The sequence below is a fragment of the Micropterus salmoides genome, unplaced genomic scaffold (genome assembly GCF_014851395.1).
Source record: "Micropterus salmoides isolate LMB-PRFRI ecotype aquatic unplaced genomic scaffold, ASM1485139v1 Ms_hic_scaffold_1, whole genome shotgun sequence".
In the NCBI taxonomy this organism is placed as follows: Eukaryota; Metazoa; Chordata; class Actinopteri; order Centrarchiformes; family Centrarchidae; genus Micropterus; species Micropterus salmoides.
In genome coordinates, this window is record NW_024040040.1 from 2,931,506 (window position 1) to 2,959,068 (window position 27,563).

Below are 27,563 nucleotides of genomic sequence, written 5' to 3' on the forward strand. Positions count from 1 at the left end.
GTGCGGCTATAATGATGATGATGATGTCATGGCGAACGCCGAGCAGACGCACAGATGTGAGCAATTACAGAGGGACTTTGTGAAACACGAGGACGGCATGTTGAAACACTTCTTCTAAAAATCTGATGTTTCAGAGGCGACTTACAGAAAAATAAACAGTCACTTAAAGTCTTGTTACACAACAGATCAGCGTGGCAGAAATGTAGAAATAAAATGATAAGACTGTTTCTGTTGGACAGACAGAAACGAGACATGATTCTTAGAGAACCGACAGAAACACGATGTTTTAATGAATGAAAAAAGCTGTCAGCAGCATTATGGGTAAAGTCCGCCGGGTAAAGGACTCCCCATCTTTATACCTGAAAGCATTTACCAGCGGCACAAATAAAAGTGTTGCTTTATTAAATGCCTCAGAAGCTTTTGAAAGGTCATCTCATCCCACACCAGACTTCATTCTAAATGACAGGATTTTAAGACAAACCTCTGGATGAACGTTTTCGCTGAAACAAACCCTGAGAGGTTTCATTCACCTCCTGCTCTTCAAAGCCTCATACACTCACTTGGTTTCTTTGCCCACGACTGGTGGAAACATGCCCCCCCCACTTCGCCTTCTGACCTCATCAATCACCTGTAATCTCCTGTAAGACCCAGCAGAGTCTGTGTTTGTCTTCCTCTTTCTCCCTCGCTGCTTTATTTTCTCTTTTTTTTGTCTTGTTGGAACATTTATCAGCAGCATTTGTCAAGAAGGTCAGGAGGTTAAACACAGTTAATCTTTGCCTTTGTTGGAGTTCCATTTCACTTTGACTTTCTGAATAAATCTCGTTGATCTGAAACTTTGCAGCATCAATTTATGTTTTAAACGCCCAAATTTTAGCTGACGTTTGGTGGACAGATCCACAACATTTAGAACATTTACAGGGTTTATTATATTTCTGTATTTCTTTCTTTAAATCTTTCTTAATTTCTCTCCTTTTGTTTGGTGGACAGATCAGAAACAACATGTAATAATGAGACTATTATTTAAAAAATTTTTAAATCTAGGTTTTTTCATAGTGTTTCAGCCTTTTGCAATAGCCTAATAAAAACATAATATTGTAAGAGAGTTGCAGAGTACACATGAACCAAAACCAGTTTTCCTGCAGGGGAAATTATCAAGTAGCTCTCTTTGTGTCTCATGTGGCTAAAAAAAACCCAAACCACCGGCAGCCTCGGATTTAAAGAGTCAACACTGCGGCTGAGCTGCTGATTGATGCTTCTCTACTGAGAGCTTTTAAGCAGGAAGGTAAACACCACTGGAACTGTTTAGCCCTGACACCACAGCCCCGCCCCCACACCGTTTGATTGACAGGTGACCTCAGGGCAGAAACAGCAGCGATGAGAGATGAGCGACAAAAATGGAGACGGAGATTAAATTAAAAGTCTCCCAGGGGAGCTCAACTTCCTCCTGAAAGTAAACTGTATACCCATTTATCTTCAGAGTACAAAGGAAACGCAGCATGGAAGAAGATTTTCCCAGCTGTACTTGAACACAACGTGTCATGTGGTGCCAAAGAGCTAATTGATGGAAAACCTGTTTTTAATTTGTAAAGATAACAGATTCAGTAGTTTGTGTTGTTGGTGATCTGTCCACCAAACTTCAGCCAAATTCAGACATTTACAATGTAAATGTCTTTTTCTGTCTTTAACAGAAAAGAATGATGAGACTTAAAACAAAAAGTCAAAAGGACAAAAGTCATCATCATGTCGGTGTGGTGACCTGTCCACTGAATTCCAGCCAGATTTCGGGGCGTTTTGACTTCTAATCTTTCTGAAATACAGGAAGAGACTGGAGCAAAGTTGGTGTCTTACCACTTTCATTAGAAAGAAAAAACAGCCTTTTAAACAACACAAAGTCTGTGCACTCTCATCGAAAAGAAAATCTGGCTCTCTGTCAGTCAATATGAGTTACACATAATCATTCAGGTCAAAATGGCAACTTGCACTGCAATCGTTTATCCCAGAAATCTGCAGGAGTGCAAACACAATCAGCCTCTAGAGAAGATGGTGTTGAAGGATGACTTTCAGCAGGTTCTCTGTTAACCCCCTCACTGTGCCGATGATACGCTGCCTTAAACATGTCACACCGCTGTAACTTTTACTGGTTTTGGTCCCAATGGGATAAAGATTCTTGGCTGAGCTTCAGAACAAGGATCAGAGCCACCTGCTGCTGAGTCCTCTGCTTCTCAAAGCTTCTCACGTTCTGCTTTTCCCCAAAGTTTTTCTGGGGAATCTCACTCTTTCCCACGAGTCTGAATGTTTAGACACGGAGGTTTAGAGAGAAAATAACCCTTCAGTCCTACAACAAGAGAGAAATCCTCATTTACTGCAACGTGTTTAAATAGTTCCTGCAGAAACTGCTGTTAATGTTTAATAATCAGTTTATCGTCTATTAAAACAGTAAAATAGTCAGGCCGGTCCAATCCGAACGCTAAAACCTGTTTAGGATGGTGCCAGTGATGGAGTGTGAGCCAAAATCATTATAGTGAGGTGGGAACCTTTGCACCAAACTCCAGCCAAAGTTCTGCGTCTTTCGACTTCTAATCTTGCCAACATACAGGAATAGACTGGAGCAAAGCTAATGTCTCCCTACCTTCATCAGAAAGGAAAAAAATAGGCTTCACACAGTTTTACCACTTTTCTTACATTTCACCAAAACAATAAACCCCTTTGCTAAGAAGTACGGAGGCCCAGAGGGGACCCAAGTAAAAATGATTTTCCGTAGCCCATCTTACCCATCTCAGTCTCGTATGGTTGTCCGTTCTCGGGCAGCTGGATGAACTGTTTGGAGAACATGCTGCTGCCGTAACCCAGAATATAACCCTCCAGCTTCACGTCCGGATTCGGACGCACAAACTTCATTACGATGGTGTCGCCAGTGGCGTTGATCCGAACCTTCATGTTCTGACGGCGCACTGAAGAAGAAGAAGAAGAAGAAGAAGAAATGGGGGATTAGACGAGTCGTGAGGAGAGAAGTAAAGGAAATTATGGAGGCTTATTATTTAATCAAATGTACAAAGCTAAATGAGATACTTGAGTGTCAAGATAAAAATTGATTGATGATGAGATATGAAGTTAAAGGTTTGACCCACTAACTCTCTTAATTTCATCATTTTTAAAATAAAATCACTGGATTTCAAGTTTTAAAAGGTTTTGCTCAAGTTTCCAAAAACTTTATAGTGAAAATCCAAATTTGACATGTTGTAAAGATATTTAGTGACGTTGGTGTTAATGTCAAATTTGACCAGTATAGTTAATGTGTTTCCTTTTCTAACAATCTGGAAGTACTTCTGTGAATCCTCCACACGTTGTTGTCATTTCAACAGCGCTCTTTCCTTCTGTTATGCCTGCCGTAGTGCCAGTGAGCATTGAATAAATCCAATGTTCCGCTGCCAAATTGTTTCTCAAATTGAGTCGCATTAGAAGAAATTGTAGATAATTAGAGGAGAAACACTTCAACAAACGAGACCGATCAGTTGGAGGGAAAACAGACAGAGAAAGCTTTCTGTTCTGGTTCTGACTGGATCCGAGACTTGTTGTCACATTCCTCTGCCTGTTGGAGAACTTCAGAGGTTTGTGTTGGCAGCTTCAAAGACCAACGGGAAGGCAGAAAAAGAACGATACTTATACTCTCCTAGTGCTGCTGGAGCTGCTGCTGCTAGTTCATTTTTTCTTGATAATTTCACCTCCTCATCTCTCTGAAAATCAATTAAACTGGTTGTTTTTATTGTAACGTCAGTCTGATGCAGTGGTTCTCAGGCCTTGTCCACACAGACACGGGTATTTTTATAACTGGAGTTTTTCCACCTTTGTTTAAAATAAAATCTCCGTCCACATGAAAACGCAAACACGCTATCAAGCGCTGTCAAGAGCACGCCAAACCACCTGGCGGCGATATGACCCTAACTGTAAAGCCATGTTGGCCATTCAGAGCCTAATAAAACTGTAAAGAAAGCAGGCAGTGGCGCACAATCTGACATCAAACACAGCGTATAACGTTAAGGCAAAACCCCCGGTTTTACCGTCTACACGACTACACTGCAACCGGCGTTTCTTAAAATCCTCTCCCTGACAGGGGTTTTCAAAAATGTTCGGTTTCAGTGACCTGATACTGCGCTTCTGTGTGTACGAACGGCCGAACCGCATAGAAAAAGTCACGGTTATGAAAATACCCGTGTTTGTGTAGACGGGGCCTACTTTGATGTCGGGATGTACTGATAGATGCTAAGATGCTAAGCTAAGATGGTGAACACTTTAGCTGCTAAACCAACCCGTTCTCACTCCCTGACTCGTCACATATCGACGCATAATCAAGACCCATCAGCACTGGGGATCCCTACAGCGTCATAGTTCAACACAGTGGGGGGCCTGTAGCGTCAGTTTGTGACGGTAACAGCAGATATATGATATTTAACAGAAAAGGCTGAGTAAGGAGTTAGTTGGGGTGGATGGAGAGCCAGAACCCGGACTTTGAACCAGGAGGGTTCGTGTCCTGTGTGAAACAAAAAGTCAACATTAAATATTTTTATTTAAGTTACGCATTAACTGACGTAAGTAGTTATTTTAACCCAAACCATCTCTTCTGAACCTTAACCAAGTACTTTTTGCGCCTAAACCGAACCAAACTGCAACGTTTCACAACTTAAATAACGTGCCGTTTCAAAATGGCGATGTTTCGAAACATTATTTTTGAAAGTCTAGCTGGATGTTGCATATTTGTGGTTGCTAAGCGTTGCTAACTTGACTGCAGAGCCTTAAACGTCTAAAAATGACCCTAAAGCGGTACCCAGGGTGTTACAAAGCAACGCCAAAGGGCCCTGACCACATGTCCATATGTGACAAGTCGGGAGTGGGACTGTGTTGGCTCAACAACAAGATGTTAGCATCGTCATTGAGGGCAAGTTAGCATGTTAATGTTAGCATTTAGCTCAAAGCACCGCTGTGTCCAGCCTCACAGAGTTTCTCTGTTTTCCCTCAGTGATGAACTCTGTTGTTTCTGTAGAGAGAATCACGGCTTGATTTAATTTCATGCTCATAATTTCTAAGATGGATATCACATTTAGAGAGCACGCTCGCCGTATCTCTTTGTGTTCTTCTGATTTCCTCTGGGAGCCTGTGGACCAACATTTAATGAACACGTTTGGCGTCGAGACAGCAGATCGACCTGACCTCTGCTCCTCCGGGGTTCAAACCCGGCGTCACAGGCGTCTTTTAAAAATTTAACAAGTACAGAATGTTTCAGTCCCACATGGTTTTCACAGGAACTATAAATCTTTTTATTTTTCCAGGACTCTGAGGCTCTGATGGTGTTCAGAAACTGAAAACCACGACTGACAGAAGTGAACAAACATCCAGGGTTTTACTTTTTAGGTTAGTTCGAGCCTGATTTGCATCAAAAATCATACTTCTGCTCTGAGTCAGAACTGCAGAGCCTCCCTGAGAATCATCGTGTTTTTAAGTTTTCTTCAGTATCACAGTAATCCAGTGACAGTTGTCTGTACATCCATGGGTACACTGCTAACAGCTAATTCAGATACTTTTACTGGCGCTAATTTAAATCAGATATAAACCAATATAGGCTAAAAACAAACGTAGCTCACATCCTAACTCAAAGAATCCACAGCAATATTATACTTCCTGTTTACACCCCACACAGCATCATGGGAACAAATAGTAAATTTAAGACGGCACACAAAAATCATTTTACTGGTCAGGGTTCGTCGTTCCCAGCCTGTGAAAACTCAGCCGAGCTTTAAGTTCTTTCCACATCAATGCAGAGCGGGTTGTTTATCCGACACTTTCCCATCATTAAAGAGCATCGACTCGATCAAACAGGATGAAGCTGTTTTAGTTCATCTGCAGTTCTTTCTCTGTTAAATCTTCACCGCAGCGCTGTGGACTCAAATTCAGCCGAGGAGATGACCTCTTTCAGGACTTCCAAGGCCCCGTTACATACAAGAAAAACACCTTAAAGCTCTTAAACGAAGTGATGTGTCGCTTTGAAGAGCTGAGCAGGAGGTATGATCTCCATCAGAGAACATTTTTCTGATTAACTCTCTGCGACGCCTCGGGCCGCTGCTCAGCCAAACAGTCAGCCTGAGTTTAGGCCTCCTGCCGTCCACAGAGCTGCGAGGATCAGCACGTGGTTAGACGTGTGTTTTCAGGGGGCCACATTGTGCTGGATACCCTGTCCGGGTTTTCTTTGGGATGTTTGTTCCTGCAGATCTGTGTGGGAAAAGCCTGCAGACCGTCGACATGCAGGACATGTGTAATCATGTAGCTCATTCTTGGCAGCGCCGCGCAGCCTGTCGGAGGCTTTCCAGCAGCAGCTGATTGAGTGGAGGGGATAAAACTCGACGTGAAAGACATCAGGCCTCTCGTCAAAGAAACTTGTGTTTAACGTCCTAACGGCCTGGATAACATCTCACCGTGTTGTTTCAGCCGGACGACGTACAGGAGTCCAAACATGAAAGCTAATCACTCACACTGTCCTCAGACCTCTGCAGACAAACACGAGAAGGTCCTGCAGTCCTGCTGCTGCACAGCACACACCAAAGTACTACAACAAAACAAGAAATACCACAAAGACTACAAACTAACATAAGTGTGACAGAGTACGCAAAGAACCACTGTACTACTCTTGTACACATCTTTTATGTACCATACAAGAGTACTAACAGATACAAATAATCAAAGGCAACAAAAAGTACTAGAAACAACGAAAGTAAGTCATCAAACAGAAGCACAAGCTACCACAAAGAACTGAAAAATGTACATCAAAGTACTACAAAAAAGCCATACAGAAAAACTACCAAACTACCACAAACAGTTAAAAAGAATACTAAGTACTACAAGTAATACAAAAAATACATACCATTAAGAATCAAGAGTACCACAAAGAGACAAAAAATACCGTAAAGTATCAATAGCTATGACAAAATACCAGAATACCACAAAGTACAACAAATATCAAATTTACTAGAAATAACACTTCAAAATGGTTCTAACAAGCTATCTGGTATCAAAGAACTAAAACAAGGAATCAAATGCAGCACAAAAAGTAATAATTACAGTATTTGTTGACAATATTTTGTGAGTTTGATAACTGAAATAAGCTGTTTGAGTGCGACTGAAACTTTAGCAGTTTTCTGTCTCATCAGCTGAAACTGTGAAACGCTGCGATGGAAAGTCTCTTTCATGTCGGCACTAACGAGCTGCTGCTGCTGGTTTTACTGCTGTCACTGAGTTTTTAATCGTCTGGAGGGAAATCAACTGTTAACTGTAAAACTTTAAGCCTCAAACCGTCTCTCTGCCAAGTCTGGCAACTAACCAAGCAGGCCAGGGGGCGTTTAGCGCCCCCTACAGGTCCTCCAAAACATTTCAATTAGGAATCAGTCTTTGGAGCTGTTCCACATTATGTCCATCGCTGTGCATCAAATGTCTGATTTGTAATTTCTGTTTCGACAGAGTTTCATATTTAATGCTCAGAATATCAGAGACAATGACTGAATTTACATCATTAAACTGGACCTATATGGAAGTTTATTAATGACAAAACACCAAATTAATTGTACTATAGAGAGCCTAAGCCCCTCCCCTTCCGGTGGACCACCATGGGACCTTACTTCGGAAAAAATATGTACGGTAGTCAACGGCGTGAGACAACTAATATTTAGATCCTGTTTGAATTGTGCTCTGAATTACACACATAATGATGGTCAATTTAAAATGAACATTAAAATGAACATTTGAACATAAGAAAGTCGCAGTTTGATGTAAAACTGTTGAGGTATAAGACTGTGAAAATACATAATTACAAAGACCACAAATACAAAAGTCACGTATGTGATCTGAAGCTAACGTCAAAGAACTTCCATGTGTAGATGACGTGATAAAAGAGCCGCGAGTCGTTGGATTAATCAGGTGAGATATATTTCTGTGTGGAACACAGTTAAGTTATCTAGCTAGCAGCAACCAAGAAATGAACGTTAGCTAGCATTACCGCACTAACATGTTGTGCGAGACGAGAGATGTAGTTCATTTAACGGTTTTCACTCAAAACGACATGTAACTTTACTGTTTTAGGACAAAACTGCAACTTTCTTGATGGACAAAATTATCTTTTAAATTGACAAATATCATGTGTGTAATTCAGGGCTCAGTTCAACCACGATCAAAAAATGAGTTGTCTTTCGCCGTTGACTACCGTCCGTATTTTGTCCCAAGCGGAAACGAGTGACTTAGCCTCTCTATTACACGAAAAGTACATATATACAAATACAAATATTGTAATTTTTTATTGCACTACATTTATCTAAACAACTACAGTTACTACAAACTTTTCACGCTCACGCAGGTGTTTCCAGTGACTGTGGCTGGTTAGAGAGGAGAGGAAACACCTGTGTGAGTGTACTATAGCTGGGACTTTAAATACAATATGATGTTTATTATTGATTAAAGTAACAAACATGAGCTTCGTCTTGACCAACATTAAAACGCTGCTTAGACTTTAGTTACAAATCAATAACATAATAAATCACTGCCTGGGTCCAGTCTGAAAGATGAGCATTTTTCACTTTTGACACTTTCAGTTAAGTTTTCTGATACTTTTAATTATTTGGTATTTTTGTATTATTGGGAATGAAGGTCTTTAATTTGTAACAGAATATTTCTACTTCGCTACGTTTCCTTAAAGTGGCCATAATGAAACGCAGCTTTAAGAGTCCAGATTTGAGCGTTTGCTGAGACACATTATTAACGAATTAAAAAGTGATGAAACCTGGATTTTGTGCTTCCACTTTCGGCAGTTTTGATCTTTCGTAGCCAAACCCTTTAAGCAGATCTGTCAGCTGCCGCATAGTGTGCATCAAACCCTGCCCTCTCAGTAAAGTCATGTTTTTAATTAAGTGCCTCAACAGTTATAAAAGTAAAGCGTCTAACATCTGGATGTGGGTGTGTCCTGCTGAAACCTGTTGTTGTTAATGTATTTTAAAATGTATTTTAAAAACAGTTGAAGAAAAAAAGGAGCCAAAATAACCATCTAAACTGTAATTTTTGCACAAACTTGTAACATTCTTTTACAACATTAATAAAATTTTTGCTCACTCAGCAGTTTTGTCGCTCATAAACTTCCATATAAAAGAAAACCCCCCAAAACAATAGAAATCACAAAAAAAAATCTGCATAAGGCAAAAACAAAACATACAGGAGCTCGTCTGAACTGGTAGACTCTCTCTCTCTCTCTCTCTCTCTCTGTTGTGCTTGGCTGTCTCTCACCCGGTGAGGTAATCCTCTCCGAGCCGTCACATCAGACCTCCATGTCACTCCGACACTTTCTGCCTCTGAAGGAGGGGATTTTATCATCTTACGTAACTTTAAAACCTCAATGAGGCGGAAAAATCACGAGTTAGCCCCCCCCCCACCTCCGGCGAGCAGCACACCTGCTGTGCACAACTCAACACACCAACATCACACATCAGACCCAAAACCAAATCTCCTTCAACGTGCAAGTTTCACCACACATGTTTCAAATGCATGAAAAAAAAAAGGTTCTGCAGCTGCAGCACGACAAACATTACAGCCGACTCAGCAGAGAAACTGCACCAAATCAAACACCTGCACAGAGAGCAGTTCATTACACGCTGCACGGAAGATTAGGCTCGCCAAAAATCATGTCAGCGTTTAGGTTTTAGACAAAATCACCTGCAGATATCAAGACGTAAAAGTGTTTCAGCACCTCTGCAGACACGTTTAAGTTCCCCTCACATTAGAACAACCTGCTGCTCCACGCAGAAACATCTGGGCTCATTACACACACTCGCTCAGACACTATAAGTCAAACAGGACAAACTAAAGAAGCATTTAGTGAAGTGCATGACATCTCATTTGTCTTGCATGCTGCTCATTCTTTCATTAAAACCACGTTGTGTTTTTCCCCCATTTATTTCCTTCCATCCTGTTTATTTCTAAACACAACCTTTATTTAAATCCTGCTACCATGTTTTTCTTACTTTACTTTCCCCAAATTGTCACCAAGCTTATTCCGTTTATTCCACATTTATTCAAACTTCTCGACTGTTTTAATTGACCTTTTTACCAGTTACAGTTGCATCTATTAAATGTGTTTCTTTCTCGGTTTTGAACCGATGTGTGTTCCCCATATTACCCTGTTAGATGACTCATTCATGTCACCTGTTGTTTTTTTATTCCACATTATTTCTTTACTTTCAGCGAGTAAATCAGAGTTTATTTCCGTGCACTTGCCTCTGCTCCTCGGTGCAGGGATGCCGTTGAGGAGAATCGTCCCTCCCAGCAGCAGGACGAGGACCCGGAGGAGGAGAGCGATGCCCGGCATGACCTCTCAAAGCTTCGGCTTCCAGAAGACGAGGGTGAAGAGGATGATGATGAAGGTTTAGGAGGATGAGGAGTGACCAGGAGCTGGACAACTTCACTAAGCGTCTCTCTTCCTGCAGTCTTAGGACTTGTTCAGCTGTCGGACGTCCTCGATGTGAAGAGGTGGACCCCCAAAACACCGGCATCTATAGCCTCTGCAGGTGGGCGTGGCCTGGACGACATCATCAACCTACACCTACCTCACATACTGTACACTCCCTCCTCCCTCTGCTGCACTTTCTTACCACCTTTTTTCTCTCTGGGCTTCAAACACGAGTTTTTTCTCTGCTTTCTCTCTGTTTTCTTCATCATGTACACCTCCTCCTCCTCCTCCTCCTCCTCCTCCTCTCTCTGCTCTCCTCCCTTTTCTTAATGTGTTGTTTTCCAGTCGGGTTTGGCTGTTTGACACTTTATAATTGAGTCATACAGATGTTTGCCAGCGGTGCTGTGGAGGGAAACACGAGAGAAACTGTACCAGTAAACACAAACATGAACATCATCAAAACACAGTTAGATTCTTCTGTAAATAACGAGATGATCTCTGTCGTTCCTCCAACAGCCTGTTCTCAGGGTTTACACCAGGATACTACACATCTCTGGGGGAACAGTGAGCACATTATGTCCCTGTGAACACGGCTCCTGCTAACTGACACAAATTAGACTGCCCTAGACGCTGTAGTATTTAGGACAACAGCACAACTACATTCACACACAACATTGTTGTTCTGTGTGTCTTTGTGGTCGTTGTGTGTGTCGTTGTGGTCGTTATAAGTCTCTTTGTGGTCGTTGTGCGTCTCTTTGTGGTCGTTGTGTGTCTCTTTGTGGTCGTTGTGCGTCTCTTTGTGGTCGTTGTGCGTCTCTTTGTGGTCGTTGTGTGTCTCTTTGTGGTCGTTGTGTGTGTCGTTGTGGTCGTTATAAGTCTCTTTGTGGTCGTTATAAGTCTCTTTGTGGTCGTTGTGCGTCTCTTTGTGGTCGTTGTGCGTCTCTTTGTGGTCGTTGTGCGTCTCTTTGTGGTCGTTGTGCGTCTCTTTGTGGTCGTTATGCGTCTCTTTGTGGTCGTTGTGTGTCTCTTTGTGGTCGTTGTGCGTCTCTTTGTGGTCGTTATAAGTCTCTTTGTGGTCGTTGTGTGTCTCTTTGTGGTCGTTATAAGTCTCTTTGTGGTCGTTGTGTGTCTCTTTGTGGTCGTTGTGTGTCTCTTTGTGGTCGTTATAAGTCTCTTTGTGGTCGTTGTGTGTCTCTTTGTGGTCGTTGTGTGTCTCTTTGTGGTCGTTGTGTGTCTCTTTGTGGTCGTTGTGTGTCTCTTTGTGGTCATTATGCGTCTCTTTGTGGTCGTTGTGCGTCTCTTTGTGGTCGTTGTGCGTCTCTTTGTGGTCGTTGTGCGTCTCTTTGTGGTCGTTGTGCGTCTCTTTGTGGTCTTTGTGGTCGTTGTGCATCTCTTTGTGGTCGTTGTGCATCTCTTTGTGGTCGTTATAAGTCTCTTTGTGGTCATTGTGCGTCTCTTTGTGGTCGTTGTGCGTCTCTTTGTGGGTCTCTTTGTGGTCGTTATAAGTCTCTTTGTCGTAGTTATGCGTCTCTTTGTGGTCGTTATGCGTCTCTTTGTGGTCGTTGTGCGTCTCTTTGTGGTCGTTGTGTGTCTCTTTGTGGTCGTTGTGCGTCTCTTTGTGGTCGTTATGCGTCTCTTTGTGGTCGTTGTGCATCTCTTTGTGGTCGTTGTGTGTCTCTTTGTGGTCGTTGTGCGTCTCTTTGTGGTCGTTGTGTGTCTCTTTGTGGTCGTTGTGTGTGTCTTTGAGGTCATTGTGCGTCTCTTTGTGGTCGTTATAAGTCTCTTTGTGGTCATTGTGCGTCTCTTTGTGGTCGTTGTGCGTCTCTTTGTGGTCGTTGTGCGTCTCTTTGTGGTCGTTATGCGTCTCTTTGTGGTCGTTGTGCGTCTCTTTGTGGTCGTTGTGTGTCTCTTTGTGGTCGTTGTGCGTCTCTTTGTGGTCGTTATAAGTCTCTTTGTGGTCGTTGTGTGTCTCTTTGAGGTCATTGTGCGTCTCTTTGTGGTCGTTATAAGTCTCTTTGTGGTCGTTGTGCGTCTCTTTGTGGTCGTTGTGCGTCTCTTTGTGGTAGTTGTGTGTCTCTTTGTGGTCATTGTGTGTCTCTTTGTGGTCATTGTGCGTCTCTTTGTGGTCGTTGTGCGTCTCTTTGTGGTCGTTGTGTGTCTCTTTGTGGTCGTTGTGCGTCTCTTTGTGGTCGTTGTGTGTCTTTTTGTGGTCGTTGTGTGTGTCTTTGAGGTCATTGTGCGTCTCTTTGTGGTCGTTATAAGTCTCTTTGTGGTCATTGTGCGTCTCTTTGTGGTCGTTGTGTGTCTCTTTGTGGTCGTTATAAGTCTCTTTGTGGTCGTTGTGTGTCTCTTTGTGGTCGTTGTGTGTCTCTTTGTGGTCGTTATAAGTCTCTTTGTGGTCGTTGTGTGTCTCTTTGTGGTCGTTGTGTGTCTCTTTGTGGTCGTTATAAGTCTCTTTGTGGTCGTTGTGTGTCTCTTTGTGGTCGTTGTGTGTCTCTTTGTGGTCGTTATGCGTCTCTTTGTGGTCGTCGTGTGTCTCTTGTCCACTTATCCAGACCGCGTACATCATAATAGAGTTTTTGCAGCCCTTTAATGTATTGAATGTCTAAGTGTATAATTACAACCACATTCTTTAATTTTTATCTGATTGTAAAAGTTTTTCTTCAAACTGGACAGCTGAAGACAAACAGCAGCTGTGAGCGATAAGGAGGAGAATTAAGGTTTGGACTGACAGGAATGAAAGGAATGCAGATGTTAACAGTTTTACACAAAAAACCCAGCATATTACTGTACATGTCAATTAACGCACGCACACACAAAGCAGCAGTGTGTGTGGGTCACTGAGGTTTGTTGCACGTGCTCACGGAAAAGCTTGTGAAACCAGAGCATCCTCCATGGCCCCGCCGTTTCTGGACTAGGGCATGATGGGAAGAATGAAACACCACAACATCACACACACACAAACCCCGCCCGCAACACAACACATCCGCCCGCTTCACACGTGCATGCTGGGAACAGCCACACAGCCAAAACCACTGACATGTTTTCTCCGAGTTGGAGCGTGTTGGAGACAGATGAAGAAGAAGGGGAGGGGGCGGGCGGCTGAAGGAAAAAACCCGACCACTGGACCTGGACCCTGTGGATGCAGTTGGTCCAACACGTGGCTTCACATGCGACAGGACGGAGCGAAGGTGCGGCGCTGCCAAACAGCAGCTGATGCAGGTTCACAGCAGTGTTACTCAACAGGACAAAAGAGCAGGGCTGCAACTGCAGAAAGAGGAAACCGATGACAGACGCTCATCAGGTGTCCCGCGACGGAAAACGCAGAGAAACTAATCTGTGAGGAAAGAGAGAGAAGCTGAAGCTTTATTCCTGGTACTCGAAGCGCTGCCTGTCAATCAACTGAACAACTCTAATCTCAAGTGTTAGAGCTGAAAGAGCCAATCAAAGGTAGTCCTGCTGCAGGATGCTCCCAGTGGTCAACTGTGGTACTGCAACCACAACATTTAACTACAGCCCGACCCATAAATCGGCGTAGCGATATTATTGGCCGATAGCAGCTAATAGCAGATAAATCAGTGTTTATGATAAATGACAATTAAAAAAGAAACAGAGAGACGGATCCCATTTGCCAAAAATGGAAACATCCAAATGTCCTCTACGAATGTCAGTGTGCAGAAACTAAAGTACCTGTTGAGACAGTATCACCCAGAGACAAGACGCACATGAAGTGAAGAAACTGTCTATCAGATCTTCTTCTCGTTGCTTTGAAGTGTACAAGTTGCAGCTTTAAACTGGCAGTAAAGAGTCTGACAGCTGCAAACAACAAGCTTCAGCACGCCGCTCGCCACAGTCAACACTTGAGCTGCTCACAGGTTGTGAAATTTCACTCCTCTCGTCTGTCTTTGGCCTCTTTTTTCTCCTCATGTCTGCGTTCATAAAGCTTGTTGTTGCCGGCGAGCGGCAGAGCGGCTCCACGCCTCCTCCTGTAAAACCTAAACGCTCCCACATCAAACGGCGGCGAGGCTCGACCGGCACGGACTAATTAAGGACTCTCAGATCCATGCTCATGGCCCGAGGCGCAACGCTCCCACTGCACTCGGCTAATTAGGCTAACTAGGCTAACACTGCCAATTAGGCTAACGAGGTGCTGTTCCCCTGCGGCCAACCGTTAAAGCTCAACTTTAACGGCAAACAAATACATTTACACACAAATGTGAGACTATTACAACCACTATTATTATTAATACTACTACTAATGATAATAATAAAACTTAATGTTTCTTTAAAGTTATGACGTGATTAAAAATAAACAGCAGTGTGGTCTCACTCTTAAACAGAAAGTGGTACCTTATTAATGAACAAATGTCCTCATGACAAATCCACAGAGATCCTCCTATGAATGGTGGTGTGACCTCTGGCAGAGAAATAATTACTCTTCTGTTTTCTGAGCCGATGTGCAGACGTAGACGTGAACTGTTTATAATGGAAGCTAATTACTGCCACGATGATCTGAACCTTTTGAGTAACTCAGACATCAGATGAAAAACTGTACCCAATATGCAAAAACAACAGTTCAATAAACTCATAACCAGTGTTGGTAGTAATGCTTTACAAAGTAGTAATATAACGCATTACTAATAACATTTTGGTAATATTACACCCATTACAATCTCAGTAATGCACATTTTTACCCGAAATTAAGTTGTGTTGTTGTTTTTTAATAATTGACCACCACTGCAAAGTGTCTGCACCAGAAAACAAATTCTGTAAGTAAAAGAGTAAGGAGATTTCCTGCTGCTGGAATTCGATGGTCGTAGGCAGGGTGCAAACTACAGGGGGAGCCGGGCTCCTCTTAGTAAAGCTGATTTATACTCCTGCGTCAGGTCTACGTGCGTACAAGGTTTATTTATACTCGACATGTAGTTACATTTTTGAAGAGGTGCACGTCAGGCGATTCGACACAGAAGTATAAATTACACTTAAGACGGGAGCTTCTCTGAAAACAGGATCTGTGAAATTCTGGAGGTTCTCTAAGATACTGACGATCATGAATCATGTGTAAATAAATATATGTGTTTTTTCTTTAATGATTTCCTGATCAGAGAGGCTGCCGTCTCTTCATCCTGCAGAGTTTGCCCAGCAGATTCATTTCACCCATCCACAACCCCCCTGCTACTAACTGCAATCTGCACATCAGCAGAACCCCCTGTGAAGCACATCTCACTATCTGAATAATGCGCCCACTAAACTGCAGTGAAAGGAACTTAAAAGTTACGCAAACGTTGTGTAAAGCATTACAATTCAGAGACAGTAATATTGTAAAATAACTAATTACTCTTTTTTGGAAGTAACTTGTCCGACACTGCTCACAACAGATCAACAATTTCCAGTCATGGAAATTCAGCCCCGAACATGGAGACTCTGTCAGGTCACTTCACTGGTTCACAGGAAGCTAAAACAGGCAGAGAAGTCAGAGAGGTGATTACTACTTTCAGCGGCCCAGCGGGATAAAAAGCACAAACGTTCACACCTCCAGCAGCATTTTTCCTCCTTCAGCGAGAACACGCTGAAACAATGCAGCTTTATTTGAGCGCCAGCAGCAGTTTGTTTCCAGCGTCTCTGCAGGCCGAAGGCTGCCAGCTCTTCACTCCGACTCATGACCTTTACTGCCGCCCTTCACAATAAAACACACAGGCCTTCACAATAAAAGACTCACTCTTTGTCTCAGATTCAGACTAAAGAACTTATTTCTGATTCAGCAAAGAGAGAAACACAATAAACAATACAATTTAAATCACAAAGGTAATATGCTTAGAAATAGATGCTCAACTGGAACATAAATATCTAAAAAGAGGAGAATTTTAAGTAAATTCACCAACATAAATAACATAACATGCACATAGTGGAAGAAGCCCGAAAAAACCTGACGCTGGATGAAGTTTAGCGTCAGCTTCTTGATACAAACTGCCACAACGGCAAAAAAAGCTCCCTCATTGGACAGGAGAAGGCGATACAGCAGCATGATATATTTAAAAGGTCATAACTCAGTGAGTCTGACTGGCTGCAGGCTCACACTCCTCCTGCACACAGAGTTTGCCCAGCTGTTGTAGATGCTCAAGTTCCCATCTGGCTTGTCGCCCATACTGGTGTAAAACCTGTCCCAACATTGGACTTCGCTGCACAACAGGTTGAAATCCTGTTTATATGTCCACTCACAAAAATCTATTCTAATCTAATCTATTCTTTTTGTTTGATTTTCATCTCATTTGGCCAAGAGATTGAATTTCAAAGTTTCTGATGTAAAATATTTTTGTAGAGTCACCGCACCTTGAAATCATCAGATTTCCTTTAAGTGATCTGAGCTGCGGAGTGTTCACTGTAAAAACAGTTTCTAAATCGAGATCAGTGAATCCACAGTGATTCAGGCAGAATGTGAGTTTCAGCTGTGTAAAGCGAGAATATTTCTCTCTGATGGAACAGTGAAAACATTATTGATTAGGCTGAACATTTTACTCACTGTAAAGAGAAAATTATTTCAAATGTTTGCATAAAAGACTGTAAACGCCCGAGTCTGTATCTCCGTCCTCAGCTGATAGGCCCAGATGTTCCCAGGAACAGGGAGCTCTTAAACCAATCAGACGTCTTTCCTTGCCAGAGCGCCGCCGTTTATCCGGCGTGCCAGAGCCCACGGGCCACCTGCACAGCATCACGGTGATGAACGCTGAGGCCAGGAGGAGAAAACCCAGCAACGCTTATATAACCTCCATCACTCTGAAAAATGTTACAAAGCTGCCTTTGTCTGCCCTCAGGCCTGTGCAGCACGGCGAAGACAGAAAAGATAAAAACAAGCACAGAAACCTTGTTTTACGCTCAACAATAAATATATACAAGAGCACATTACCTTGCGGCATAAATCTCCTTAATTTTTCCATTAAATCAGGATTAATTATACATAATAAATGTAAGAGGGGGTTTTAGGGGATTTCTCATTGTTTGAAATATGGAGACAACAATAATTAAGAGATTTTTAGTGCCGTTTGTGCAGTTTACAGAGTTATTAATGTGAAAAGACCCATTAAATTGATCCTTTTAATGACCCCTGACTGATTTGCTTCATCTGGACTCCATTTGGCAGTTTGAAGTCCTTTTTCCTTTTTTTTTGGAACAACTCTAAAACTGTCTGATTACATGTTGTATCTTGTGTATTGAAAAGAAAAATAATTAATTGTGGTTTTAGTGGCAACAAAACCAGATCCTCAGATGAAAAGGATAGGTTGTTAGCTAAAATAATAAAAATATGTATATCAGACAGGATTTTTGCCATTTCCCTCTGCTTCCAGATTATGCTACGCTAGGCTAAACACCTCCTGGTATACTACTGTGTTGCTACAAATAACGTTGAATATGTTAGCTATATTTAGCTACAATAATATTACCTAGTGACAAACAGTCATCAGTTTTATATACTACTAAACACATGTTGATTAGGCTAGCTGTTTTATTGCTACACTGGCTAGCATTTTACCGCAGTTCCTTCATGCTAAGCTAGGCTAAACATGTTCTGCTATTACACTGGTTAGCTAAATATAAGTACCACAATGAAGGAAATGTTAACAATATTATCTGGCTACAAAGTGTTTGTAGTTGCCATAACATTAAAATGTATAACATTAAGTTTTAAACTCGCTAGCAGTTCTCCAACATGCTTCCAGTCTTTATGCTGGTAAAACATTTTAGCTACACAAAGTTCAGTACCAGACTGCAGACTGAAATGTCCATTAGAGTGCAACTACAACATGATTTATATTCTGTACTTCATCATACCGACTGCACACACATAGTCCAATGACTGTTTTCATTTTAGGTTTTTAGCTCGTTGTTAGCTCATGAATAAATAATAAACAGACCCTACTTCCAATCTTTGTGCTAACCTAAGCTGAACATACACGCACATACAGTAACTCACTTTTGTTGCCAGCGGTTTAGACATTAATGGCTGTGTGATGTGTGTTATTTTGAGGGGACAGCAAATTTACCTCTTTAGTTATACAAGCTGCACACTCACTACTTTACATTATAGTAAAGTTTCATTTCTTTAGTGTTGTCACATGAAAAGATATAACCAGATATTTACAAAAATGTGAGGGGTGGACTCACTTTTGGGAGATACTGTAGATGAAACTAATATCCATCTGTTTCTTTAACATGTTTATTGCGCCATCGGCAGCTAAATCATCTCCAAACTGTGACCTTTCAGTTTTCCACCTGTTCCTTTTGAGGCGCAGCAAAGCTAACGCCACTTTCATTTCATTCCATGACTTAACTGACAGGAAGTCTCACCTTCCAGCCGGCTCCTCCGGCTGTCAGGTGGGTGCTGGGTAATCAGGTAATTACCAGAGCGATGGTTTGGTGTTTCTTTCCAAACGGATTCCCAGAGACACGTGTGGAGCCAGCAGCTCAGATTCCTGTGGGGAGGGTCCAGGGCTTCAGATGATGGCAGACGAGACAGAAAGAGGAAAGTTAAAAACACAAAGAGTTCTTTAGTCCCGGTCTGTGCGGCGTTCAGGGGCCGCTGGGAAACTGGCAAGGAGGCCGGGGAAATGATGACAACAACTCTTCGAGCTGTAGATGAGTCGGTTTTTGAGGTTAACCAAACTTATTTGGAAGATGAATGGTGACAATTACCAACCAAGCTCTCTGTTGTAAACATCCAGCTATGATTTACGGTACTTATATTTTCCTGTGCCATGAGGGATTATTACAGACGATTCAGGTGGGATCACTTCCAAATAAAGTGGTTTAGATCATCTGGAGAAACTGTTGGTTTGTTTCCAACTGAGCCGATTGACTAATCTTGTTTTTTATTCAATTACTGTGCTAAAAAAATAACATACCTTCTTCTGAAGGTTGGTAAACTTATCACCAGTTTCCAGGTTGCAAATATTGTTTGAAAAATGGATTGTGTAATTACACAGATTCTTCTGGAAGCTGAAACATATACAGTTATACGGGAACCTGGATGCCTGATGTCAGCCACAGTCCAGCCGTCAAAGTATTTAAACAAGGTTTTAATGGATGTGGTGACTGGAGAGAGAAGTTTTATTTCCTTCTTCTGTGTAAAGACACGAACGCTGTCTTTCTAAATGTGGGCTCCGGTGAGGAGGAGCAGACCTCTGACCCCATGTTCGGCTCTTATGGAGCAATAAATCAGCTCTACTTTGTGTTTTCGCTGTTATGGATGTACAGAGGGTTGTAAAGGTTTCTGCTTCACTGTCGACTCGTTCTCATCTCTTTGTTTTATCGCCTCAATCTGCAGCCCGAGACCAACGGACCAAAAAGTCCACAAGGTCAAAGATGAATTCCTCTTACTGTTGCAGAAAGGATCTCATTTGAGTTCTGAAAACATAAATAAAACTTCCCAAAAAAAGTCCCTGCGACCCTGTACGCAGGATAAGCGGGTGACGATGGATGGATGGATGGATGGATGGATGGATGGATGGGAAAAAAAGGTCTGGATAATCAAAATCCAGAACTGGGCCTTCGAAAATTTCGTCTTTCTAAACATCAACTTTGCAAAAAATGATCAGCACACGATGAATTCTTTCGCCGGTACGACACGTTTGGGGAGTCCTAAAAGCATCAATGGTCTAATGATACAGCCAATGTACACCGGTCGGCCATAACATTATGACCACCTGCCTAATATTGTGTGGGTTTGTCTTTTCCCGCCAAAACAGCCCTGACCCATCGAGACACGGACTCCATTAGACCTCTGAAGGTGTGCTGTGGTATCTGGCCATCAGGGAATACCGTTTCCATGAGTGGGTGTAGATGGCCTGCAACAATGCTTAGGTAGGTGGTACCTGTCACAGGAACATCCACATGAATAGCAGGAGCCAAGGTTTCCCAGCCGAACATTGCTTAAAGAATCACACTGCCTGCACAACAAATGGTGATCCCTCTCTATCAGAACCAGCATTCATTTTTTTCAGCTATTTGACCTACAGTAGCTCGTCTTTGATTGGACCACGTGGGCCAGCCTTCACTCCTCATGTGCATTAATGACCCTGGTTCACCACTCTTCCTTCCATGGACCACGTTTGATAGGTACTGACCCCTGCAGAGCGGAAAACCCCACAAGAGCTGCCGTCTCGGAGTCCAGTCGTCCTGCTTCTAACACATCAGGTTGGAGGACACAATGTTCACCTGCTGCCTAATAGATCCCACCCACTGACCGCTGCCATGGCAACGAGATCATCAGTGTTATTCCCTTCACCTGTCAGGGCTCAGAATGTGATGGCTGATCAGTATATATCAATATTTAGACCGCAGGGTTAGCAGGAAGCAGGGTGTGAATTATACAATGACAACCGGGGGGGTCAACTTTTTTCAAGGTCATAAAGGAAACCCTGTACACCGCAAGTACGTGCGACAGTGAACTACGCTTACAGTATCCTGGCTTATTTAACTACTGTCATCAGTCTGTAATCTAACTCATTCCACCAGTTGATGGGGGCCCCGTACCACACAACAACTTCTGCAGTCACAGGTCACCAAGTATTCTAGAGAAAACTGGCAGAAATCAGACCCACACCAACCTGAACCAGAACCAAAGACTCCAGTCTGCATTATCATCTCTGATTCCTAATTCTTATCATTTCAAGTTTCAACTCTTTTTTTTTTAGCAAATATCTCCTTTCCTCTTGCTCATGTGCCTGTGGATGCAGTGTAATCTGGGTTCAATAAAGCACGAGTCAGACATTGTTGGGGAATTGTTGGATCTCTTCCCTGCTCTATATGAAAAGGGGAATGAGAGGACTTTTGTTATGAATTAGTGCCGCATAAATAAAACTGAAACTGAATACATTTGAAATAACAAACCTGGGTTTGATCTATCTGGGCAGGTAAAACTCCTGAATTCCAGAGTGACACAAATGGCTGCTCATTGTAAAAAATTAAATAATGAACTCAAAATGTATCTCTACACTAGCTACTCCTCTATTTCACCACTCAGGCCTAAACACCGGTGTTAGCTGACAATTAGATAAAATATGGACAGTGGTGATGAAATGATATGTTGCTATCAGCTAGCTAACATCACATAGCTCATTTTCAGTAAAAGAAATGCTAATTACGAAGCTCTGAAGTTACGTACAGCTAGATAGCTGACTGCTGACATTAACTTGTGTCGGACCCCCCCAATCCCCCCGTGATTCGAACCATGTCAGGAAGCCTGAATGTGTTTCTGCATCTTTTCTTGATCACATCAAACTTTATCATTTGTTATGACTTGGTTTTGAAATCCAAAATCTAAATTTAACATGGGGAAGTCCCGACGTCTCGTCTAGCCTCTGTCCCACGAGCATCTGGAACTCAATGCAATCCTTCTTTGGCCTTTCAGAAACACTCAACGTGTTCTTGAGGTTCCCCATTTCAAGACAACTCGGTTTCCACTACAGCAAACCTGTAATAAAGTTTAACAACACTTAGTGAGCACCCCCCCCCCTTCCATCAGCTGTAACCTCTGCTGTCTAAGATAAGGTTGCCTTTTTCAGAGTTTTTTTCAGAGGATAGCGCCTTTCTAGTCTTTTTGACCAGTGTGTAAAAGCGCTTCACACTTCATCTGCATTCACACACATTCACACACTGGCAGAACAGCTACCTGGGTCAATTCGGGGTTCACTGTCTTACCCAAGGACACTTCGACATGCAGCCAGGAGGAGCCGGGGATTGAACCGCCAACCTTCCGATTAACGGGCACTACAGCCGCCTGTTTGAGGCCTCCATCTTTTAATCTCAAATAGCAGAAAGGTCTGGAACCAGACCTTAAGCAGAATCGTGATATTTTGAGGAACTCTTCAGGTGAGTTCACCTTTTGCGCACCTCCCTGCATGCCTTTAATGCGGAACCCCCACGTTCGATTCCCACTGCAACATATCCACTAATGTGTCCCTGAGCAAGACACTTCACCCCTCGTCGCTCCAGAGGTATCCTCAGAGTTGCTCCTCTGACATATACAGCAGTAGTAAGTCACTTTGGATAGAAGCGCCAGCTAAATGACTCTTAGTTATTTTTATTATTCATTTTTATTTTATAAAACCTTTCTGGCAACACATTTTCAGGTGGATTCAACACGTTTCACCCAGTGAATCTTTACTGAACGCTTCTGAAGATGGATGATGCATCAGGGCACAGCGGAGAGCGACCGAGAGAACAGACTCATCAGAAACGTCCTCCTGCTGCTCAGCTGGTGCAGAGATTTGGAAAGTGTTTGCAGATGTCGCCTGTGCGGGCCGAACGCCACCACGTCAGCTCCCCACTTGGAACGTCTCAGGTTTGGAAAGTAGAGTGGAGAAGAGGATGGCTTATTTTCCATGCCAGCTTACAAGAAGAAAAGCTCTGTGAGGCCCGGAGAGGAGCGAGCACCAAAATAATCCTCCTCTTCAGCTGCTGCTGAACGGCATGAATAAGAATAGAATTGAAGGAAATCCCCCAAAACACCAGAGACATTTCATTATTTTTCAGTCCTGCTGGATTTGTTTAGAGTCCTTGAACGTTCCAACAAGAAAGAAAACTCACAGCTGCGTTAGAGCAAAACAAACCGGCTGTTATTGTCTCCCTGCAGCAAGTTTCACATCTCTGCAAGATGTTTTCTTAGCAATGAACCAAAATCTATCTGATAACTCGACGTGATCGTCGTGCAGTAGAAGAACATTAGACTGCTGCTTTCATGCTCTCATTTTCTACTGAAAGCAGCTTTCAGACTGTAGCTATTTCAGCTCAAATCATACCAACTGCTTACAGTACTAATACTAAATGCAAAAAGCATCCTGTCTTTTACAGCTAACTGCAGGAACTGGTGTGTCAGCAGACATCAAAGTTGAATTCAACGGTCTTTGTTTTTGTGAAGATGTTGATTTAAAACTTGCTTAGAAATACTGAGAAGTAGGTAAAAGGGACACAGTCAGTGCTAACCACCTTAGTTTAGAGGGTTAGCATGCTAGGCTCTGGAGGAAAGATAAGAATTATTGATTAGGCTGAAATTTAAAGTTAAAATAGTTATTTGTTAGCAGCGTGGCTCAAGGTAGCGTTGTAGTCAAGACCGGCCAAACCGAGACCAAGTCAAGACCAAGACCAGAGTTTATCTCAGTCCCTAAATACCAAGACTTTTAGGGACTGAAAGATTGAGATTGAGACCAAGACCAGTTCCCCACATTACATGAAACAGGATAAAAGGTGGAACAAGATCACAGGTACTCAAATTGATCTGAAAGATCCACATTCCCACATACAAACACTTTCTTTCCTTTTCCATGCTGACCATCGAGGGGAGGGGGGGACAGTCGTTAACGGGGAACAACACATTTTTAATTAGGGTTATTCGCTGCATTTGAAGCAAAACGTTTTACATCCAATCAACGTTAAGATGTTAACAATGCAAAAGCAATTTATTGATGTTCCCAAAGTTACGGTCTTGACCGGTCTTGAAATGAAATCCTGAGTCCTCAAAGTCCGAGTCCAAGACAAGACCAAGACCATCAAAAAGTGGTCTTAAGACCGGTCTCGAGTGCTACAACTCTCGGTCTGTGGTCCAGATGGAAACACGTCAACAACTTTTGGATGGTTTGCGATGAAATGTGGTTCCGACCTTTATGTTCACCTTCAAAAAGCAGGCACGGGGAGACCAACCTGCATCTCCATAAACATCCAGCTGCTTCTCACGGCCTTCAGTCTGCTCTGTTGTTAAGGAGAAGGATCCAGACGTGCATTTTCTTTTATGTCCAAACTCAAAACACAACAGAGTTTTTATGGCATCTGTGGCTCGAGCGGGTTCGTTATTTATGGCAGATAATAGCAGCCAGCTTCTGTCACTGATCTGATACTGGAGGCAGTTAAAGAAACTGAAGCTGTGACCTGCGAACTCTGCGGTCGTCTTCCTTACAGCTCCTGACAGGCTCAGACGGTCCAGGCGTCACCTGTTCACTCGAGCTGCAGTTTGAAGTGACGTCAAACGGTTATTCAATCCCTGATTTCTGCTTTTCACTGCAGCTGAAACACAATCTGCCTCCCATTAGATGAAATCGAAGAAGGAGAAAAAAAACACACTTCACCGTTTCAAGACCCGCGAAGCCGTTACGCAACCGAAGCTAACCGCCTCTGACAGGAAAGCCGGCGGAGTCTGAATCCAGACCAGGAGGGGAACTATCAGAGGGGCACTTGTTCTCACTGAGGACTGTGTTTCCCATTAAACCCTCATTCGGCCAAGTCCAGAGACTTTCCAGTCGCACTAAGATAACTGTTCAAAGAGGCACCTGCCTAACCATCGTGCACCTCAGCTCAGCTCTGCGGTTCTCCTTCTGGTTTTGTTTTAGAGACGAACCTTCAGCCAAGCGCTCCGACTCGCCCCGCTCACCTTCCTCCTCCTGGAAATGATCGAGCCTTATCACAGAGCTGGCTCCCAGTCGGGTTTCAGCGTCTTTGTGCGGCCAGCTCACGTACGTGCAGAGAGGCAAAGCGTCCTGATGGCAATTAGACGCCATGAAGCCGCAGACAGGCCCCAAAACTACATCCAGGACCAGAACCTCAGCCCACAAGGTTCAACTGCAGGTTTACTTTCTGCTCAGTATCAGAAGCGAACATGGTCCACTTTAATAAAGCCATCTGTGACAAGCGTTACATCAGCCCGCAGGTCAGCATCCTAACTGCATCTGCATCTTCTCCTGGAATATTCTTTGATCCGTATTGTTTATTTCAACCTTCTGTTCGTCCTCATGTTGATGGAACTGATGAACTGTTGTTGTCAATACGATCACCGACACCAGACTCCTCCTATTGGTTTCAGACAGAAGGATGCAACGAGGCCTCTGCTAAACTCCCAAAGATCACCCCGTCATTAGCAGCCATCATCCTCGCTCCGCGTCAGGGACGTCTGATGGGGGCCAAGGTTAAGAGCTGTCAGAGCCCCGGGGCCCTGACAGCAGGGAGGAAAGAGTATTAATGATCCTCTGATTGTCAGCACGTCGTCCATGTGCGAGCCACCTGCCGCCGGCTGCTGCGACACTCGGCCTGGCTTTAATAAAGCCACCAAGCAGAGCTCATCTGGATCCTCTGCCGTCTGACTCACTTCAAAGACGGCTGGAGGTCGGCCTTGTGTTCAGGGTGAGCGCTTCTGTCATCGTTCATTAAATAACGAATGGCTCTGAGATCCATTAATTAACTGTGGGTAGAATTTGTCTTCCGCTCCCAACTGTTTTTCTGGGACATGGGAAGGTTATAATTAAAATGATTTTTTGGTGTCCATCCATCTGTCACCAGAAAACAAAAGCTGGTCTTTCCAACATTCACTCTTTGTCTTCTGCTTCTGGTGATAAACGGGCCAATCACGGACGAGGAGATGCCACAACCAGAAGTTTCAAAATGATCCATGACAGGTTTAGATCTTAGAAGAGGAGGTTACTCGCTCTTTTAGGCATTCTGGGAAATGTAGGAACCCCCCTCTGCCCGGCCTGAGGCTGCAGAAGGCAGCTGCAGGGATTTTCCTGCTATTTGTCATCCCGGTCGAGCAGGCGTCCAGCGCAGAGTGACCTAACTGCAACACTCAGAAAGCAAAGTGTGTTTCAAACAAACCTCTGCTCATAATTCAGCGTTCGCTCCGCCTCGGTGAGCTGAAGGACGTCGAGCAGCAGCCGTGAAATTCATTCCTCCTGAATGAAGCGCAGAGTTCGGAGCTGAGAGGCTTTTCTCACTCACTAATTAACTCTAACCTTCAAACACCAGGAAGTATCACAGTGACACATCTTACTTCCTGTTCATCTCAAAGCATGATGGGAACTGTAGTTCTGAAACCTAGATCATAATTACCGAGTTACTCACCTGTAAAATGTCTTCTGATCCAGCGATGATGTCATTTCCTGTCAATGAAGCTCCAGCTCAGTATGAGGTTACATAACGGTGCCCGTCGTCTCCATGGTAACGATTTCCAAACCGTAGCCAAGCATTGTGGGAAATAAAGCACAAGCAAAAAAAAAAAAAGCTTTAGGAAACACCGGACTACCAGGTGGAAAGAAAGGCGATGAAGACGACGCTCGTCACTTTGCCACGATTCCTCGCTGGAGTTACGCAAGCGACGGAGACGATAACAGCGTCCCAGAATGCATCACTAACGCAGGATCAAACTGTCAGATCTGCTGGACACCGAGCTGTGAAAGAATTTAAGACTTTCAGGTTCCAGTGGAGCCATAAAAGGTCAAAGGTCGAACTCGTCTAATGACGAAGGGACGACAGGAAGGACCAAGGAACCGAGGAGAGGGACAAAGGAAGTGAAGAGGGAATTGAGGAAAGTATAAAACAAAAGAAAGGAGACAGAAGAAAGAAAGAAAGACAGAAAGAGAGAGGGAAAAAAGACAAAGGAGGGAAGGAAGAAAGGAAAGAGGGAATGAAATAGAGAAGAGACAAAGCAAAGCAGCAAACAAAGGAAGGAAAGAAGAACTGCATGAAAGTAGAAATAATGAAGAGAAGAAAAGTGGGAGAGACTAAGGAAGAAAGGATGGGAGGAAAATGGAAAATGGGAAGAAGGAGAAGAAGGTCAGAGAGAAGCGATGAACAAAAATCAGCTTTTAAAGATAATCAGGAGAACAAAAGTGCATGATGGGAAGAAACCCAGAAACAGAAATCAAGTTTCAATCATATGTGGCAGCTTCAGTCCATGAAATCTGATCTGAGGTCAGTCCTCATGAAGCACTCACAGAGTTTATGTAATAATGTTTTTGGCTCGTCTCGGATCCTGGACCGGCTCGGTTCTCGGGGTCAAGGCAGAGGACGAGGTCAGCTGATATCTGTCGCCCAATCAGAATCAGTCAAATAAAAAGATCAGACGAATGAAAATAAACTCCCGGTGCTTTTATTTTGTCTTCCTGCTCAGCTTTGTCTCCTCTGTCTCCAAAATAAAAGTCTGGAAGGGACGCCCTGCTCGCCGCTGGCAGCCTGTCGAGAGGAAATGTCGACTTTAATAACTTCCTCAGTAAAGGTTATTGAAAGGTGTTCAACTCGCCGTCAATTAAAACTCAAACGAGCTCTGTAAAAAGGTGAA

General features: G+C 43.2%; 1 protein-coding gene and 1 pseudogene across 17 annotated transcripts in view; both read right to left on the reverse strand.

The window, feature by feature from the left end:
- LOC119897058 (target of Nesh-SH3-like) overlaps positions 1-10,665 on the reverse strand; it is a 30,032-nt gene extending 19,367 nt beyond the window's left edge. For 3 of the 17 annotated variants that reach the window (XM_038710930.1, XM_038711087.1, XM_038710786.1), the window contains exons 1-2: positions 10,300-10,662; positions 2,772-2,951 (exon numbers count right to left, since the gene is read on the reverse strand). In XM_038710930.1, coding sequence (XP_038566858.1) covers positions 2,772-2,951; positions 10,300-10,390 — 271 coding nt within the window. In that variant the 5' untranslated portion in view covers positions 10,391-10,662. Of the gene's footprint in view, positions 1-2,771; positions 2,952-10,299 lie in introns of all 17 variants that reach the window. The other 14 variants (XM_038711425.1, XM_038711507.1, XM_038711343.1 and 11 more) reach the window with 12 other exon arrangements.
- LOC119887775 overlaps positions 1-27,563 on the reverse strand; it is an 878,746-nt pseudogene that overhangs the window by 769,199 nt on the left and 81,984 nt on the right.